Source organism: Odontesthes bonariensis, chromosome 2, assembly GCF_027942865.1.
Source record: "Odontesthes bonariensis isolate fOdoBon6 chromosome 2, fOdoBon6.hap1, whole genome shotgun sequence".
Lineage (NCBI taxonomy): Eukaryota > Metazoa > Chordata > Actinopteri > Atheriniformes > Atherinopsidae > Odontesthes > Odontesthes bonariensis.
Window position 1 is genome coordinate 9,689,946 of NC_134507.1, and position 15,641 is coordinate 9,705,586.

Below are 15,641 nucleotides of genomic sequence, written 5' to 3' on the forward strand. Positions count from 1 at the left end.
TGTGGCACATTAGTTTTGTATATTGCAATTTGTATATGTGGATGGAAAGATTTTGGATTTACCTGACATGCAGTCCAATGATTCCAAATTAAACTATGTGTTTAAGCAGGGACATTTTAGAAGAAATTATATATATATATATATATATATACTATGTTTTAATGTTAGGTTTAAGGAATCACCAAATGCAGTGAGACACTTTTGTTTTGAGGGAAGATATACCATCACAGAAATGTTGACATTAAATTGTATGTAGAAAAATTCAACTTTGGCCTGAAGGCGGTGCAAGAAGGTTGCTCGTGCAGAAAAGACTTGACCGAAAGAGCAGCTGTTCCCAGCCTGTTTTCCTTGTGAACCTTTTGAACATAACTGTGTCTGTTGGTGACCTTTCTCCACAGGTCATGGCCTGAGTTTGGACATGAGTTGTGTGAACTTTGAGCTTTTTATCTTATCTAAATAGAATGTTTCCTGATGATGAACTCAGTGTTGAGAAAGAATTTCCCTGGAAGAGAATAAATTTAGCCCCCACAGAGCCTGAGCTGAACTACTATCTTGTGTGTCTTGTTTATTGAAATCCTGGCCTGCTGTTGACTTGATTAAGGTCATGTGATCACCCAAAACACTATGAATCATGAGCATTGTGGCTGTCCACTGTGGACATCTTGGTTCAATATACGCTAATAAGGGCCAAATATTTTGCGTGGTAGTGGCTCCACATAAATGATTAAAGTTTCTTAAAATCATTAGATATAATGGGGGCAGATATACAGAGCTTTATGATAATGTGGCCAACAGCTACTCAGCTGGATCAAAGAGCTGGATGGATGACTGACCATCCGTTAGTGGGACAGAGTGGCTCCAAGTTGAACCATAATATCAATATGCCCCTCATTATCCCAGCTGGAGTCAAGTCTGATAGCCTCAAATGATTACTGTGTGCTACAGTGCTTTGTGATGCTGTCCTTTACATAATATTTCAGTTAACGGGGCTAAATTGCTGGTAACTGGTCCATGCTCTGATGGTCAATTGGCCTGTCTCCAAAGCTCCCAAGTTGGAGCTGTATAGGGTAATTTCTCTGGATGCTTCCTACACAGTGGCCCCCGTATTACAGTGCCTTATCATCCAAACACAGATGGCTACTTTCTACTGTAATGGCAACACTGGAACAACTAGTTTCAAGAATTTGAACAAGAAGCAGCATGTGAAATCCCTTTAAACTGTTGTCAATCTGAGTCTAGCATGCCAGTACGTTGACCCAGAGGATGCCAGCCAACACAACGTCACTCTTCGAACTTGTTCAAGAATCACCACGGAAAGAAAAGTATAGGGTTCTCCTCATTTTTTCTCCAGAGTCCCTAACTGCGCTCCGCCCACACGGATCATTCCACAACCTCTTTTACTCGCTCTTATAACACAGGGCTGACCGCTCAGCTGCCTCCGAAAGGCGAACAATGGATTGGCAGAAGCAAGGATGGCTCGTATGTGCGAGTTTTCTCGGATTTGCGGCTTCGGTGCGGAGTATAACAAGAGACGACTTTTTCCCCTTCGGAGAGAGCGCAAGAGATCAGTTACTGGAGCCAGGGAATGACCAGACGCATCAACTTAATCTTAACAAGCCAGTGCTGTTTTATGATGGCAATTTCAACAGCATTTTTGTAAGTTAACCAACAGCTTTGACTTGCTTCCCCACAAATAATACTAATGCTCGGGATTTAGTTGGCGCCGCGGAGTGTCCATCGGTTTTTGCGCAATTGCGCATAGCCAAGAAACTGGAAAGGGGCCAGAAGTTACATCTTTTAACAATTCCTGGAAGTTATGACATGTTGCATGGGCCGTGTATGGTTTTCTCTGTCGATTTGGGGCATTTCTAAATGTTGATTTACTTATCATACAGGCTGTTGTATGTTGCGGAATGCATGCGTTCACGCATTCTTACAGCGTCCCTTAAGAAGACCATTTTACTGTTCATACTGAGACAAAATAGCTCCCTATTTTGTATCCCACCCAGAAAACATCGTATGAGTTCATGTTACATAAAAGTATGGTCTTTGAGACATGTTTTTAGAGACCACACATCATTTTACAGCACTTCCCTTTTTTAGTGTTTGCCAGGGTTTTTAACTCTACCCTTTGTTGCCTGGAAATGGAAATTAACCATTTTGTCGGACAAACAACCCTTGTTCCAAAAGAAGTGCTACATCTCTCTTTTTTAATTGTGCTGCGCGTGAATGCTGTGCTGATAGAGAGTGACTGAAAGACAGAAATTGAACATTGGCCAAGGTTTTACCCTCTCTGTGTAAAAGCTCGGGGTGTTGGGAACGATAAACTCAGTGAAGAGAGAGGTTATTTCAATTTTTATAAAGAATTCAAGCTTCTTCTTTTTTTCTTTTTTTTACGAGTCCTGTCTTAACTGATAACTCCACGAGAAGGCAACGATTTCCTTAAGCAATCCCTTTTATTTGACACTTGACACAGAAGTATGTTATTCAAAGAGCAGATATTTTGGAGGAGGTTGTGCAGAGGCAAACAAGCTGTGGTTAACTCGTCAGCCTGTGGCTGAGATGAATTATTGAATTCCTTGTTTAAACAATCAGTCTAGGCTGAGGAGCTCCTGCATCACCCACCTCAAACTTATTTCACCACTGCTGTAAAGCTTGCTCAAAGACTTTTGGTTTTGATTTACAAGACAGTCTGCCCTGAACTGTCTGTGTTCTGCTGGTGTTTTTCAGGGTTTTTTAGTCCAGACATGAGTACAGAAAAAAATAATTTTTACTAATCAGTTCAGGAAGTTTAATCATCTCTTTGTGAGTATGATTCAGGGTTCACCCAGCATTTGCATACATTAAACGCTAATTGTGAGGATCTCTCTGTCCTCATCTGTGAGATCAGAATCACTAATCATTTTCCGAGCTCTTGCAGTTTTGCCAGGAAGTTTCTGTAATGAAGATTAGTCTACAATCTTCAGGCTCTCTGGGACTACTTGTCAAGGGCAAGGACAGGAAGCGGCCTGGCCCGGGCCAGAAAGAGCTCTGTTGTTTTCATTTGGTCAGGAAGTGAAGGAATATGTGTATGGTTTTGCCACTAGCTCCAGATTTTGTTTTTCTTTAAGAGCCTTGCATTTGACCACAATAAAGCACAAAAAGTGTGTAAAGGCTGTGTTTGAAGGGATCTTGTTTGTTCGTTAGCACTGTGGAAGGACATAGCAGCTGACTTAGATCATTACTCTAATGAGTTTGGAATAGGGATCAAAGTGGGTCAGGCTGAACTGGGTTTGCCTCTGCTGTGAAACAGTTTGAGCTGTGTCAAGAAGAAGGTCAGATGCTCTCACAATGATTTCATTTCTTGTCCTGCAAATGACTAACTTGAGCTTTTCATTTCAGATCAGCACCAATGGTTTTGTTGCCACAGCGGAGCCAACGAGCGAGTCGACGTATCTTGGCAAAATGCCCCCAACATTTGGCATGATTGCAGCCCTGCAAGGAGACCTGGACACAAGTGATGGTTTGGGGAAAGTTTTCTTCCGTCAAGACTCCAGTCCAAGTGTCCTGCGTCGAGCAGCTGAGCACATCAATAGGGCCTTCCCAGAGGACGATGAGGTTGATCCTACCCATGCTGTGGTGATCACCTGGGTTGACGTCGCCACCCATGAACCTCAAAGCAGAGGGGATGGTGTTGCCAAGAAGGTGAGCATCACATGTTTATTCAAGTCATTTGTGGTGGAGCTAAACATTTATATCCTCTCTAATGTTTTGTTACTCAGAGAAACACCTTCCAGCTGGTTATTGCATCTTTGGAGACTGCATCGTATGCTATTGTCTTCTATGCAAGGGATGGAATTCAGTTTTCCTCCACACCTGTAGGAGACAGTAGTGTGATCATGCATGCTGGCTTCAGCAAAGGTTTGGTTCGAGGTTTCCTGTTTTCCAGTCAGGGACATTACCACCGCACCACCACCAATGAGGAGGCATCAGTGAGGGCTTTAGCAGAGTAAGTGGCTGTTGTGCAGCTTACTGTAGCTGACTGTAAACGTGTTTTAACAGAAACTTTCTCTCCTCACAGGGAGACCAACTCTGGCCTCCGGGGTGTATGGGTGTATGAGATCGGAACTTCCCCTTATTTCACCAACGTGGCTCCTGGCGAGGTCACTGAGCTGCCCGCTGAGGCCCCACCACAGGCCGTGGAAACAAGGCAGAATGTGCATACTGGTGGACAAGTGAAATACTCCCCTTATAAGCCAATTGTAGAACAGATTGAAACCCTACCGATTCAGTACCAGCCAAGTCAGCCAGAGAACCCAGAAGTGGTGGTGGTGGATGACACAGACATAAATGTAGATGGTGAGTCTATGACAAAAAGACTCAAATGCATGCAGTTTTGTATTAAGTATGTTTAATGCGGGGCTGCAGGGTGGTGTGGAGATTAGCACCATCGCCTCACAGCGGGAGGGTTCCAGGTTCAACTCCCAGCTGGGGCCTTTCTGTGTGGAGTTTACATGTTCTCCCTGTGTGTGTGGGGGTTTTCTCCGGGTACTTCCTCCCACTGTCCAAAAACATGCATGTTAGGTTCATTTGTGTCTCATTGTCCTTAAGAGTGAGTGTGGTTGTTTGTCACGTGTGTCTCTGTGTGGCCCTGTGATGGACTGGCAACCTGTCCAGGGTGTACCCCGCCTCTCACCCAAGGACCGCTGGGATAGGCTCCAGCCCCCCCGCTACAGACGGATTAAGATGTATAGAAGATGGATGGATGGATATATTTGATGCTTGCATTTATGTATTTTTAAAATGTATCCAAGTCTCGTTTGGATTAAGCATAAAATAGGGTGATGTTGGGATCAACAGCACAAACTGAAAGGAACAAACGTAAAGATTCAACTGGGATGTTTTTTTTTTGTAGTTTAGCAATTACTGAAATGATGATATTCCAAGCAGCACTGATAAGTAACACAGGTGAAACTGTGAAACATCCAGAGTGCAGAGACGCTCCTTCTCAGTAACATATGTGGGATTACTCCCATCTGTTGTAAACAAGCACTTAAAAACGCTCCTCCTTTACTCTTGCTGCCCTTTCTGCGGGTCTCTGTCTGCTCATATAGTTCGAAAGTCATGTCGAGGGACATTCCGGTCCCAAATATGCTCCTCCAGCCATGTCTAGGTGAAACACATGGTATTGGATTGCTGATATTTCCATAATGTCTTCAGCTGCCTTCACCCATGCATGGGTGGAAGCAAATGTCTAGCATTTGCTCTGGACTTTTTGCAGAGATTTTACACACAGCCCTGTTGTAAAACCCGTGGAACATCTGAACTGTTAGAGAGACAATGCATGGGCGTGTCAGCAGATATTGTGGAGGATTTGTGGCCACTGTGCAAGTGAGCATGTGTGTGTGGATGATGAGAGTTTGTCCTATTTGCTGACCTGTCTGCATCTTTCCGCTGGCCCTAGCTGTTGTCATCATAAGGAGTGTCATCTGCTATTCTCAAAGTATTGTGTAGTAATCTCTGCATCACATGCTGCCTCCTGCGTTCTCTGGACACCCATTCCCTCGCACTCATCATAACAGATGTTTAAAGAAGTCAGAATCATGGCAGAAATCATTCCAGCCACACAGCATTAAAACCAGTTCAGAAAAAATGTTTTAATAGTCAGTATTTGTACGTAACAAAGAAACTCTTTAGAAAATATCTGTCCAATTCACTGCTTGAAATGAACACAAATTGCTGCAAGCTAAATTGTCTGTCAGTTGTTTTTGGTCTGGGACCTGATTGGTCAACCAGAAGAACCCCAATACTAATGAGCCTAAAGGGGGCATATTGCCACCTAATCTGCATAGATCTGTGGCACACCAATTTGGATGAAAACATGTTTTGACGGGATTGTCAGAAGTATTGTGTCAGTGATACAAACTAATAATTTGATGCACAATTGTGCATGCATAATTCATCACTAGAGGATGATAGTCATTCAAACAATTAGCTGTTCCACGATATTCTTAATGTTCCTATTTCCTGTGTTTTCAGTGTTCTCATACAACCTTGGGACCTGTGCCAGCAACAGAAATAAATGCTCCCAGTTTGCTGACTGCAGGGACTACCCGAATGGATACTGCTGCCATTGCAGACCTGGCTTTTATGGCAATGGAATACAGTGTGTGGCAGAGGGTATGCAACTATTTCTGTTACTCCTGTTCGCTGAAGAACTTTACTGTGGGCGAAGCTCGTATTGCATTGTAGCACTCATCTGTAACAAAACTATTATTATTACTATTATAAAATTACTATTATTATAACTATCAGTCCCTCACCTGTTTCAAACACAATATAGTACAGTTCAACTCATTATACAAAGTGAAATTAGTTTGCAGGTATGCTTTCATTTAATAACTGTGTCGCAGTTACGCTGCAGAATGGATTCAGTTAAGCATTCGTAGAGGGAGGCAAAAGTCCAAGCGTAAAAATATTTTTGTGTAGCAGTTGCACTCACCCAGTTCTTGTGTATTGTCATCCACACAAATGTTGACATATTGCTCATTACATTCATTAGAGCTATTGGGGCTAAAGGGGGTTGAGCCATGGGATTTATTTGCTTCTCCTGGAGACTAACTTTTATTGTTTTGTTTTGTTTTTTGCAGGAAAACCTCAAAGGATGAATGGGAAATTGTATGGAAGAGTGTTTGTGGGACACTCCCCCTCCCCAGTGGAGTTCGCCGGCAATGATCTCCACTCGTATGTGGTGGTAAATGATGGCCGATCTTATGTTGCCATTAGTGACATTCCCAAGACCGTCGGGCCCTCTCTGGCTCCCCTGGCAGCCATTGGTGGGGTGATTGGGTGGGCGTTTGCTCTGGAGCAGCCTGGCTTCAAGAATGGCTTCAGTATCATTGGTGAGGGGAAAAAAAAAAAAGTTACAACAAAGTGACACTCAGCAGTTTGGGTTTCACAGGCTTCACGTGTGCAGATAAATGACAAAATAACTTAACCATACGGCTGCAGCTTTATTCACTGTGCAGCTCAACTCCCCACAGATCCTCACAGCTGTGACAGAAGGCAGGTAGCCAGAGTCCATCCAGGGCTAAGGTCTAAGAGTTAACCTCCTCTTCTTTGTCCTCTGAAGGGGGTGAGTTTACACGACAGGCCGAAGTGACCTTTCTGCCAGGGAATGAGAAGCTGACAATCAGGCAGGAGTTCAAAGGCACTGACGAGCTCGACCACCTAGTGGTACGCACCACCCTAGATGGCCAGGTCCCTGAGTTACCTATTGGCTCCACTATGCAGATCGATCCTTACTCTGAGGTCTACCAGTACAACAGCAACCGTAAGACACAGCTTGAACAAAGAAATTATATTTCTATTCCTCTTCTGAATTTGATTAAGCCCCCAGGAAGTCACATTTTGTTTTTCATTGCTTATTTGTCTATATTTTACCTTTCAGTGATCACCTCATCTTCTACTCGGAACTACATAGTCAACATGCCTGACGGATCCACTGAATCTAGAACATATCAGTGGCGTCAGACCATCACCTTCCAGAGCTGCCAGTATGGCGATTCTTTGAGAGACGTGAAACCCAGCCAGATGCTCAACGTGGACCAGGTTTTCGCCATGTATGACGCTAATAATGAACTTATGCGATTCGCCATGAGCAACAAGATCGGAGACATCAGTGGTGAGAGCAAGGATATTATTTTGTCTGAGCTAATTTCCTTCCTGCATTGCAACATCTTGTTTGGCCAAGAGGGGTTTAGTTATTTTTACATTGTTTCCTCCTAACAGGATAGTAGTGTTGGAATCAAGTTTTTTTTTTAAAAACCTTCCTCTCTTAGGAGGGCAGCCAGAGGATAACCCGTGTTTCACTGGAAGACACGGCTGTGACACCAATGCTGTTTGCCGACCTGGCCAGGGAACCCAGTTCACTTGCCAATGTATTGCTGGTTTTAATGGCGACGGCCGTACATGCTATGGTAAGGCATCCAATATGATACAAAGAAAGACCTTTTTTTTTTTTTACATTGCTTTAGGCAGTGTAGATAATATAGCAGCAACTGGCTCTCTTCTTAAGTGTATTTTCCACTTTCAAGTAAATCAAACAGTTTCCATAACTGTTTCAGACCTATTATTTAATTAACTAAGGCTTTTAAGTCTTCCTTTCTAGGGAGCAGCACAACTTTGCTAATTAGGAAAGGGAGTCCCACGCTCCGAGACCAAGTTTACATATCCAGTGTCGTCTTTATTCCCAGCCCTCACTCTTTACTACCAACAGTGTTTTTCACGAGAAAACCAAACAGGAAGCGCACACACAGTAAGGAAAGGCAGGAAGTATTTCAGACAGATGCTATCTGAAAACAATTAAGAAATCTAATCAAGCTTCTGCCTCTGATCTACCAACGTCTGATAATCATGTACACTGATTTGACAAATCCAGACTTTAGAGGTCAAACTAGGACTTAATGTGGGAGTTTTTAGCATTGTGATAACAGCTTTTTCTCTTTGTCAGACATTGATGAGTGCAGCGACGAACCTCAGATCTGTGGACCTAATGCTATCTGCAACAACCAGCCTGGGACCTTCCGTTGTGAATGTGAAGATGGGTACCAGTTCGGCAGTGATGGGAGGACCTGCATTGGTGAGTGCTTCTTGTGTGCTTACAGGTAAAACACATTTTAGGCAAATCTCACCTGGTGGTTGGGATGTAGAGGTTCAGACATAAACTGCTAAACTATGCGCTAAAATATTAAGCCCCAGGTGAGCGGGATAAACACATGTATACTGAATAAGTTCACACATAGAACTACGTACGGACTATGGAGATAATCGAGTAGAAAGAGTATTAAAGGTTTTTCAACCTTGATTATCTTTTCAAACTATTCTTTTTTTAGCTGTAACCCAAGCATATTCAAGGGATACCTTAAAAAATTTAGGAAACATGCTTTTTTGCTATTAATACTACTGCCTTGACTTTATGGTAAATGGGAACATTATATCATAATAGTTTCTGACTTTATCTTAACATAAAGACCAGAAACAGACTTAAAACAATTTGCAAGGATCCGTCTGAATAAACCAGTCATCACACTGCATCTCATTTGCTCAAAAAGCTGAAGAAGTTGATATTATTTACCAGCTTTTCTTCTTCTCCATAGAGGTGGATGGACCTGTGGACCACTGTGAGCAAGGCACCCACACCTGTGACATCCCTGAGCGCGCTCAGTGCAGCTACACAGGAGGGTCATCCTACATCTGCTCCTGCCTGCCAGGGTTCACAGGAGATGGCCGAAACTGCCAAGGTACTCCAAACAGACACGAGATACAGTAGATACTTTCAGGTCTTTGTTGCAGATTTTTCATACAGGCTATCATGCAAAGCTTTGAGAAAATTAATGAAGGAAAAAAGACATATCCCAACAAAGCCGTTTCCTAAACATCTGGGACAGTGTCTAAAATATAAGTTAGTAACAGAATGAAATGACAATATTAATATTATTGAAAATGTGGAATTAATTAAATATCAGATTGAAAATTATATAAAGACAACAAATATTAACACTGTGGAAGTAAACTACAAAAGTGAGTTTCAATTTGATACCAGCAGGACGTTTTCTCTGAAAAAACTGTCCTCTAAAACCTTCATTTCTTACCTTCTGGACAAAACTATAATTATGAAATAAAAACGGTATGAGAGGCTGAACCCTTCAGCTTTTATTGTAAATGATCAGTCCTGCTGTTATCAAAAGTCTGAAGGGGGGGTACCTGCATATGTTTCAAATGGCCTTAATGGGCCAAAAGAAAGAGGGTGAAATTAAAGACTGATCGGCCACAAACTTTGGTCCCTCCCGCAGCGCTGCATTAAAACATACAGACACATGATGCATGAGCACAATTAAACTCAAGTCAGGTTTTATTCTTCAGGTTTTTATTCTTTTAGTTTTTCACTATTTGATTAATTGATTAGATGACTAAAATAAAACAGAGGAATAAGTGGAGACTCATTCAAACAACTACTTTATCATTATATGTCCAAAAATCTAAATATGTGGTCGTGAAACGAATGACGTGACATTTCAGACTCATGAGCAGGACTTTAAGTTCTGTAATTGTTAAGCCATCTGCTCAGGACTGTGGGAGCTGGGTCTGGTTACGTAATCAGTGAATGAACAGTTAAACATTAAAAGCAGATGGGCTTTTACATAAGACCTGAGTTTGATTGCATCCATTCATGTATTTATTTATTACGTCTGGTCCTCAGTTGCATTTTAATTCAAAGTTTCCTGTTTTTAGGTAGAAAAATGTACAAAATGTACTTGTGTTTTGTTCCTTCTTTTAACGATTCTGCTTTGCCTTCAATCACACTCTCATTTGCCTGAAGACATAGATGAGTGCCAGCCAGGCAGGTGTCATGAGTACGCTTTGTGCATTAACACCCCGGGATCATTTACCTGCCAGTGTAGGCAGGGCTACAGCGGCGACGGCTTCTACTGCTCTTCAGGTAAGGCTCGAATGCTTTCAGTATCCGATAGGAGTGCACTGTTGTCAGTTGGCTTGTTTTTATAGTCATCATGGTTGCTGAGTATGATGCCTCTGCTACTGTAAGTTTATTTTGGGTATCTGTCATTCAGACAGTTTGGTTGCTTTCTTTTATAGAGTTGAATAGGAAACAGATCCTCAATCTCAGCATTTTTTTTCCCCACACAGTTGGAAAAGAGGAGTGTTTGGGAATTAATTCCTTACCAGAGGGTATAAGTTCCACCTGGAAGCTGTTTTTCATTTTCGTCTGGATACCTAAAGAATTTGTCTTGACTTATGAAGGATGTGGGATTTTTTTTTTTTGTTAGTTTTTTTTATGTATAGCTGTATTTAACATTAGCAAAACAAAGTGAGCTTTTGAGCAACTTTGTGACATTGAATCTTTGTTCATTCCACACTTTTCTCTCCAGAAAGAACAAAAACGCGATGCGAGGTCCACAGAGACAGTCTTTTGGGTGTGACGGAGTTTGGTCCACGGGGACCCCGCCCTCCTGTCGGCCAGTACATCCCCACGTGTGATGAGAATGGCGAATATGAGCCCGTACAGTGCCATGACAGCACAGGAAACTGCTGGTGTGTGGACCGATACGGACAGGAGATCGACGGGACTCGGTCTGGACCTGGCAGGAGGCCAGTGTGTGAGTAGATGGGACGTGTTTGCCCCTCGGCAACATTAGACCACAGTAAAAGAGAGACCACAGTTAAAGAGAAACTACCCAATCACAAACACTACTTAAGAGGTTTTAGGTTATTTTTTCGGTTGGCTCTCTCCGCAGTTTGACCACTGATTTTTCTCTCACTTAGGCAATGACCATGGTGGTGTGCCTCCACCTGTCGGACCCCAACCGACACACCTGCTGTATGCCCAGAGTGGCAGGATAGAGCAGGTCCCTCTGGAAGGTTTCAACATGAAAAAAGATGAGGCCAAGGCTATTTTCCATCTCCCTGTAAGCTTTTTTTTTTTAAAAAGAAATTTCAGTTATCATTTCCAGTCAGGCCTTTTTTTTTGCCATAACAATTACACAAGAGATATAAATCAAACAAATGCACTAAGAAAGTTATTTCTACCAACATCGACTCAGGCTGCAGCTCTAAGCTGTCCTCCTTCTGGTGCTGTTCCTTGTTTGATCTTCCCGTCTGCTTAGTGCATTCAAGGCTTGTGCTTTATTACCGTCACATGGTGACATTCACACTAATGATGAACACGAGTCCAACATCTTTTGAAATGCAGCCTGCATTTTGTGTTATGCTGATTTCCAAACCAGCTGGCCTGAAGTCTGGTTTAGTGCTGGGTTTTCAGTTCAGTTTGTTCGCATTCACGTCTAGACGTCAAAGAAGACATCTGCTCCAAGTTTGGCTCGGAAAGCTAAATAAAAAAAGATTGTTGTTTCCCGGCCCTTCTATAGGAGAAGGTGATCATTGGAGTGGCCTATGACTGTGTGGAGAAAATGGTTTACTGGACGGAAATCACATCGCCTTCAATCAGCAAGGCCAGCATTGAGGGGGGAGAGCCCATTGCAGTTATTAGATCAGGTAGTTTTACTCTCACTCTTCAGGTTCTCTTTCATTTTCTAACATAAATCAGGAGATTGGTTTTAATGATAATAAGTTAAACTGAACTATATCCTAACAGATTTGGACAGCCCAGAGGGTATTGCCATTGACCACTTGGGGCGAACTATGTTCTGGACGGACTCTGTGAAAGATCGCATTGAGGTGGCGTCTCTGGACGGGTCTCAGAGGCGTGTCATCATAGACTCCAATCTCGTGAACCCCCGAGCCATCATCGCTGACCCTGCAAATGGGTGTGTAATGCTTTACTTCTTCTTCTTTTTTTTTTTTTACTTGTTTTAGAGTTAAATTCCAATCTCCATATTAAAAGGTGGGACACTGTGTAAAATCTAAGTGAAAAAATAGAATGGAAATGACAGACAAATGATCTCAACCCACAAGCCTAGACATCAAAACGAGATCCAGAAACACAGAAGCCTTTTCTGGCCCCAAGCACATTTCAGATGCACTTCAATAAAAACCTATCCTCAGGTTTTAAGGGTCAAGATCTGAAAATCCCGATTTTTAATCACTAAGAAGAGGGACAATCCAGCTGATTAAAAGTACACAGTTCAAAGCATCCATGACCGTAAGAGGGAGCATCTGCCCACATGGCATCAATTATGTGCACATCTGTAAAGGCTTTGGAGCAAAATACACTGCCATGCAGACAACATTTTTTTTTAAGAAAGGCTTTCCTTCATGCGGCAAAATAAAGTTGTAGTTCAAATTAGACAGCCAACCTCTCTTATTTCTATGTGGTTGATATTAAAGGCTACAGCCAGAGGTCAGTTAGCTTGGCATGAAGTATGAAAACTGAAGAATTAAACCTTTATCTTGATTCTATCATCATTTCACTGTTGTTGTTGTTTACTTTCTTTAATCTGTGGGTAAGATAGAAAGATATAATACTATCTGTTCAAATGATTTATTTATGGACTCACTCTTGTCTTTCCTTACTACAGTAATTTATACTGGGCTGACTGGAACCGCGATGCCCCCAAGATTGAAACCTCCTACATGGATGGATCCAACAGACGGGTGCTGGTTAAGGACGACCTTGGCCTACCAAATGGCTTGACTTTCGACTCTCAGAGTTCTCTGCTATGTTGGGCAGATGCAGGTAGATTTCAGACAGATGCAGATTTCAGACAGATGACTAAGCTGTGAAGTGATGTCTGCTGTGTGATGAGCACTGCGTATAATCTCTCGCCTGCAGGCACACATAAAATGGAGTGCATGCATCCTGGTCGGGGTGACCGCACTACAGTCTTGGAAGGGATTCAGTACCCATTTGGAATGACAACTTTCGGGCAGAAAATCTACTACACTGACTGGAAAAGGTTTGAAACTCTTCTAAAACTGTTGTGTTTTCTGTTGTGTTTAAGCAATAAAGTTATCCCTCAACTTAATCTATATGTTTATTTGGGAATACACACAGTATTTTTGGCAAAGGTTTAGTTCTCATGGACCACAATGTAGTATTTACATTTTCATAATTTGAATATCCTTATAAATGATGTCCAATTGTGTTGTAGCATCAAGAACATAATGCAGCTTTTCACTGTGTAGATCGTCATGGTAGAGGAAGAAGAGGGTAGGTCAAGGATCAGAAATCTCCCCCACAAGCAGGAGTCTTTCGTGGTCTCGTAGGCTGGGACGCTCCCACACTGAAACTGTGGAGCTGTCTTTATATCTGAAAAAAGCAGGGGGTTGGGGTGTCCTGGTGTGAGTGTGCATGTGTGTGTGTGGATGTGGAGTGAGAAGGGTTCCTTAAAAAGTGACAGCTGCTTGCAATTTCTCATTCCGGGCATCTGTGAGTGACCTGCCCCTGTGATCTCACCAGGACCTTACAAGAGAAGGTTGAGAGGTGTTGGTGGGGGGAGGCACACACTCAATTTACAACAGACTATGTCAGCAATGGCTCTGAAAGTGACCCTTAACCCTTACTCATGCTTAACAGACTTTATACAAAACCACCAGGAGGAGTTTTTTTAAAGCTGAGATTGTCCCAAATTGCAAAATTCATGTGCTGACTGTGTTTACAACAGGGACGCCGTGGTTAAAGTGGACGTGTCGGCTGGCAGGGAGTCGGAAGAGTTTCAGCCACTGAAACGGACCAAGATATATGGGATCGCCTCAGTCTACTCCCAATGTCCCTCAGGTAGTACTCCAGTTGTGATGGCGTAACTAATTCCCAATGAAAAACCACCTCAGGAGTTTTTACTGAATTCCTCAAAAAGTTACAAAAAGCAGTTGGCGAGAGAAGGCTGACCTCTGCATCTCGAGGAATGCGGTGAGCTCACCGCAAACAAGAAAAATCACAGGTTCAAAATTCCGGTCAAGGACCTGAGAGTAACATGTGGAATTTTGCAGCTCATATTTGTTATTACCTGACTTATGGTAGAGTAAAGCACCAGGCTTCATCCTCCCTTCTAGATAAGGCTGCATGCAGAAAAAACAAAAAAAACAGGGAATGTGGAGTCGAGGGAGAGGGCCTCTAACATCTGGAACTGCTATGTGTTTCCTTTAGATGTGTTTAGGATATTTAAAGAGGCTGTTTCCTGCTGCCCCACGCTATGGTGGCTTATTATTTCAAGTGCCCTCTGTTGTTCCACGTTGTTAAGAGTATCTTTTCTCTCCATTAGGGCGAAACTACTGTTCTGTGAGCAACGGAGGCTGCACTCACCTCTGTTTAGCAACGCCGACAGGCCGCTCCTGCAAGTGTCCCAACAACGCCGTGGGCTGCGTGGAGAGAGACGCCGGGTACTGAAAAGAGGCAGCCGTGCTCTTGAGAGTCAACACTGTTCAGATGTTTGACCGCAAAAAAAAAGGGTCTACTCAGCATTACTAAATTCTAACTGCTGGAAATGCCACTGAAACCAGAGATGAACTTATCTGTGCCTTTTATTGGTCAGTGTTATGCTTATCTACATTTTCTTAAAAAAAAAAAAAAAAAAAAACATTTCCCATTTACACAATCACACCCAGGACTGGGGTCTGTAAATAAAAACACTGCCATGTTGACTTTTTTCCTGGGTGCACATAAACCGAGAATAAAGCTCAAGGGATACATAATTTAATGTGAAATTAAACACAGCAATGCATGACAGTTGTGTAACACTGTGGGATGTTTGGATTCAGCTTATCTCATGGAGCTGTCATTGAGTAATGGGGTGAAGACATCTATACAGGCTGGTGGGATGACTTTATATGCTGGGCAGGAAAGGAATAAACTTTTTTCTACCATGCCGGGCTCTTATGTGTGTCTTTTTTTTGCAGTATTGCAACAGCACCATCATGTGTTTACTTTTGTAAACTGCAGATGCTGTTGAGTTTCTAGAATATAACCGGATAACATAAACTGGCAATCAACCATAAAGAAATTACTGATCAGGGCTACTGTACACAAGTAAATATCAAATTTGATAAATACATTTTTAATAGCGATACAAAATATCCTGAATTTTCTACAGCCTAAATTATGCCATTGTTTTAAATAAATTGTATGTAAATGATTTGTCTTTGTTTTGTGTCTCTTTCAGTCTGGGTATTGGTATCAAATCAAATCA

General features: G+C 42.4%; 1 protein-coding gene across 1 annotated transcript; it reads left to right on the top strand.

Moving 5' to 3' along the window:
- The first annotated feature begins 1,387 nt into the window (after nucleotides 1–1,387).
- Nucleotides 1,388–15,587, top strand: nid1a (nidogen 1a). The gene is made up of 20 exons (XM_075476320.1): nucleotides 1,388–1,656; nucleotides 3,382–3,684; nucleotides 3,762–3,988; nucleotides 4,061–4,338; nucleotides 6,019–6,159; nucleotides 6,630–6,881; nucleotides 7,112–7,312; nucleotides 7,430–7,663; nucleotides 7,821–7,958; nucleotides 8,492–8,620; nucleotides 9,138–9,281; nucleotides 10,361–10,480; nucleotides 10,929–11,156; nucleotides 11,323–11,465; nucleotides 11,925–12,051; nucleotides 12,152–12,323; nucleotides 13,035–13,192; nucleotides 13,289–13,412; nucleotides 14,121–14,233; nucleotides 14,718–15,587. Exons 1-20 carry the CDS (start codon nucleotides 1,453–1,455, stop codon nucleotides 14,840–14,842), a joined length of 3,561 nt encoding a protein of 1,186 aa, XP_075332435.1. The 5' UTR covers nucleotides 1,388–1,452; the 3' UTR covers nucleotides 14,843–15,587.
- The last annotated feature ends 54 nt before the right edge of the window (nucleotides 15,588–15,641 follow it).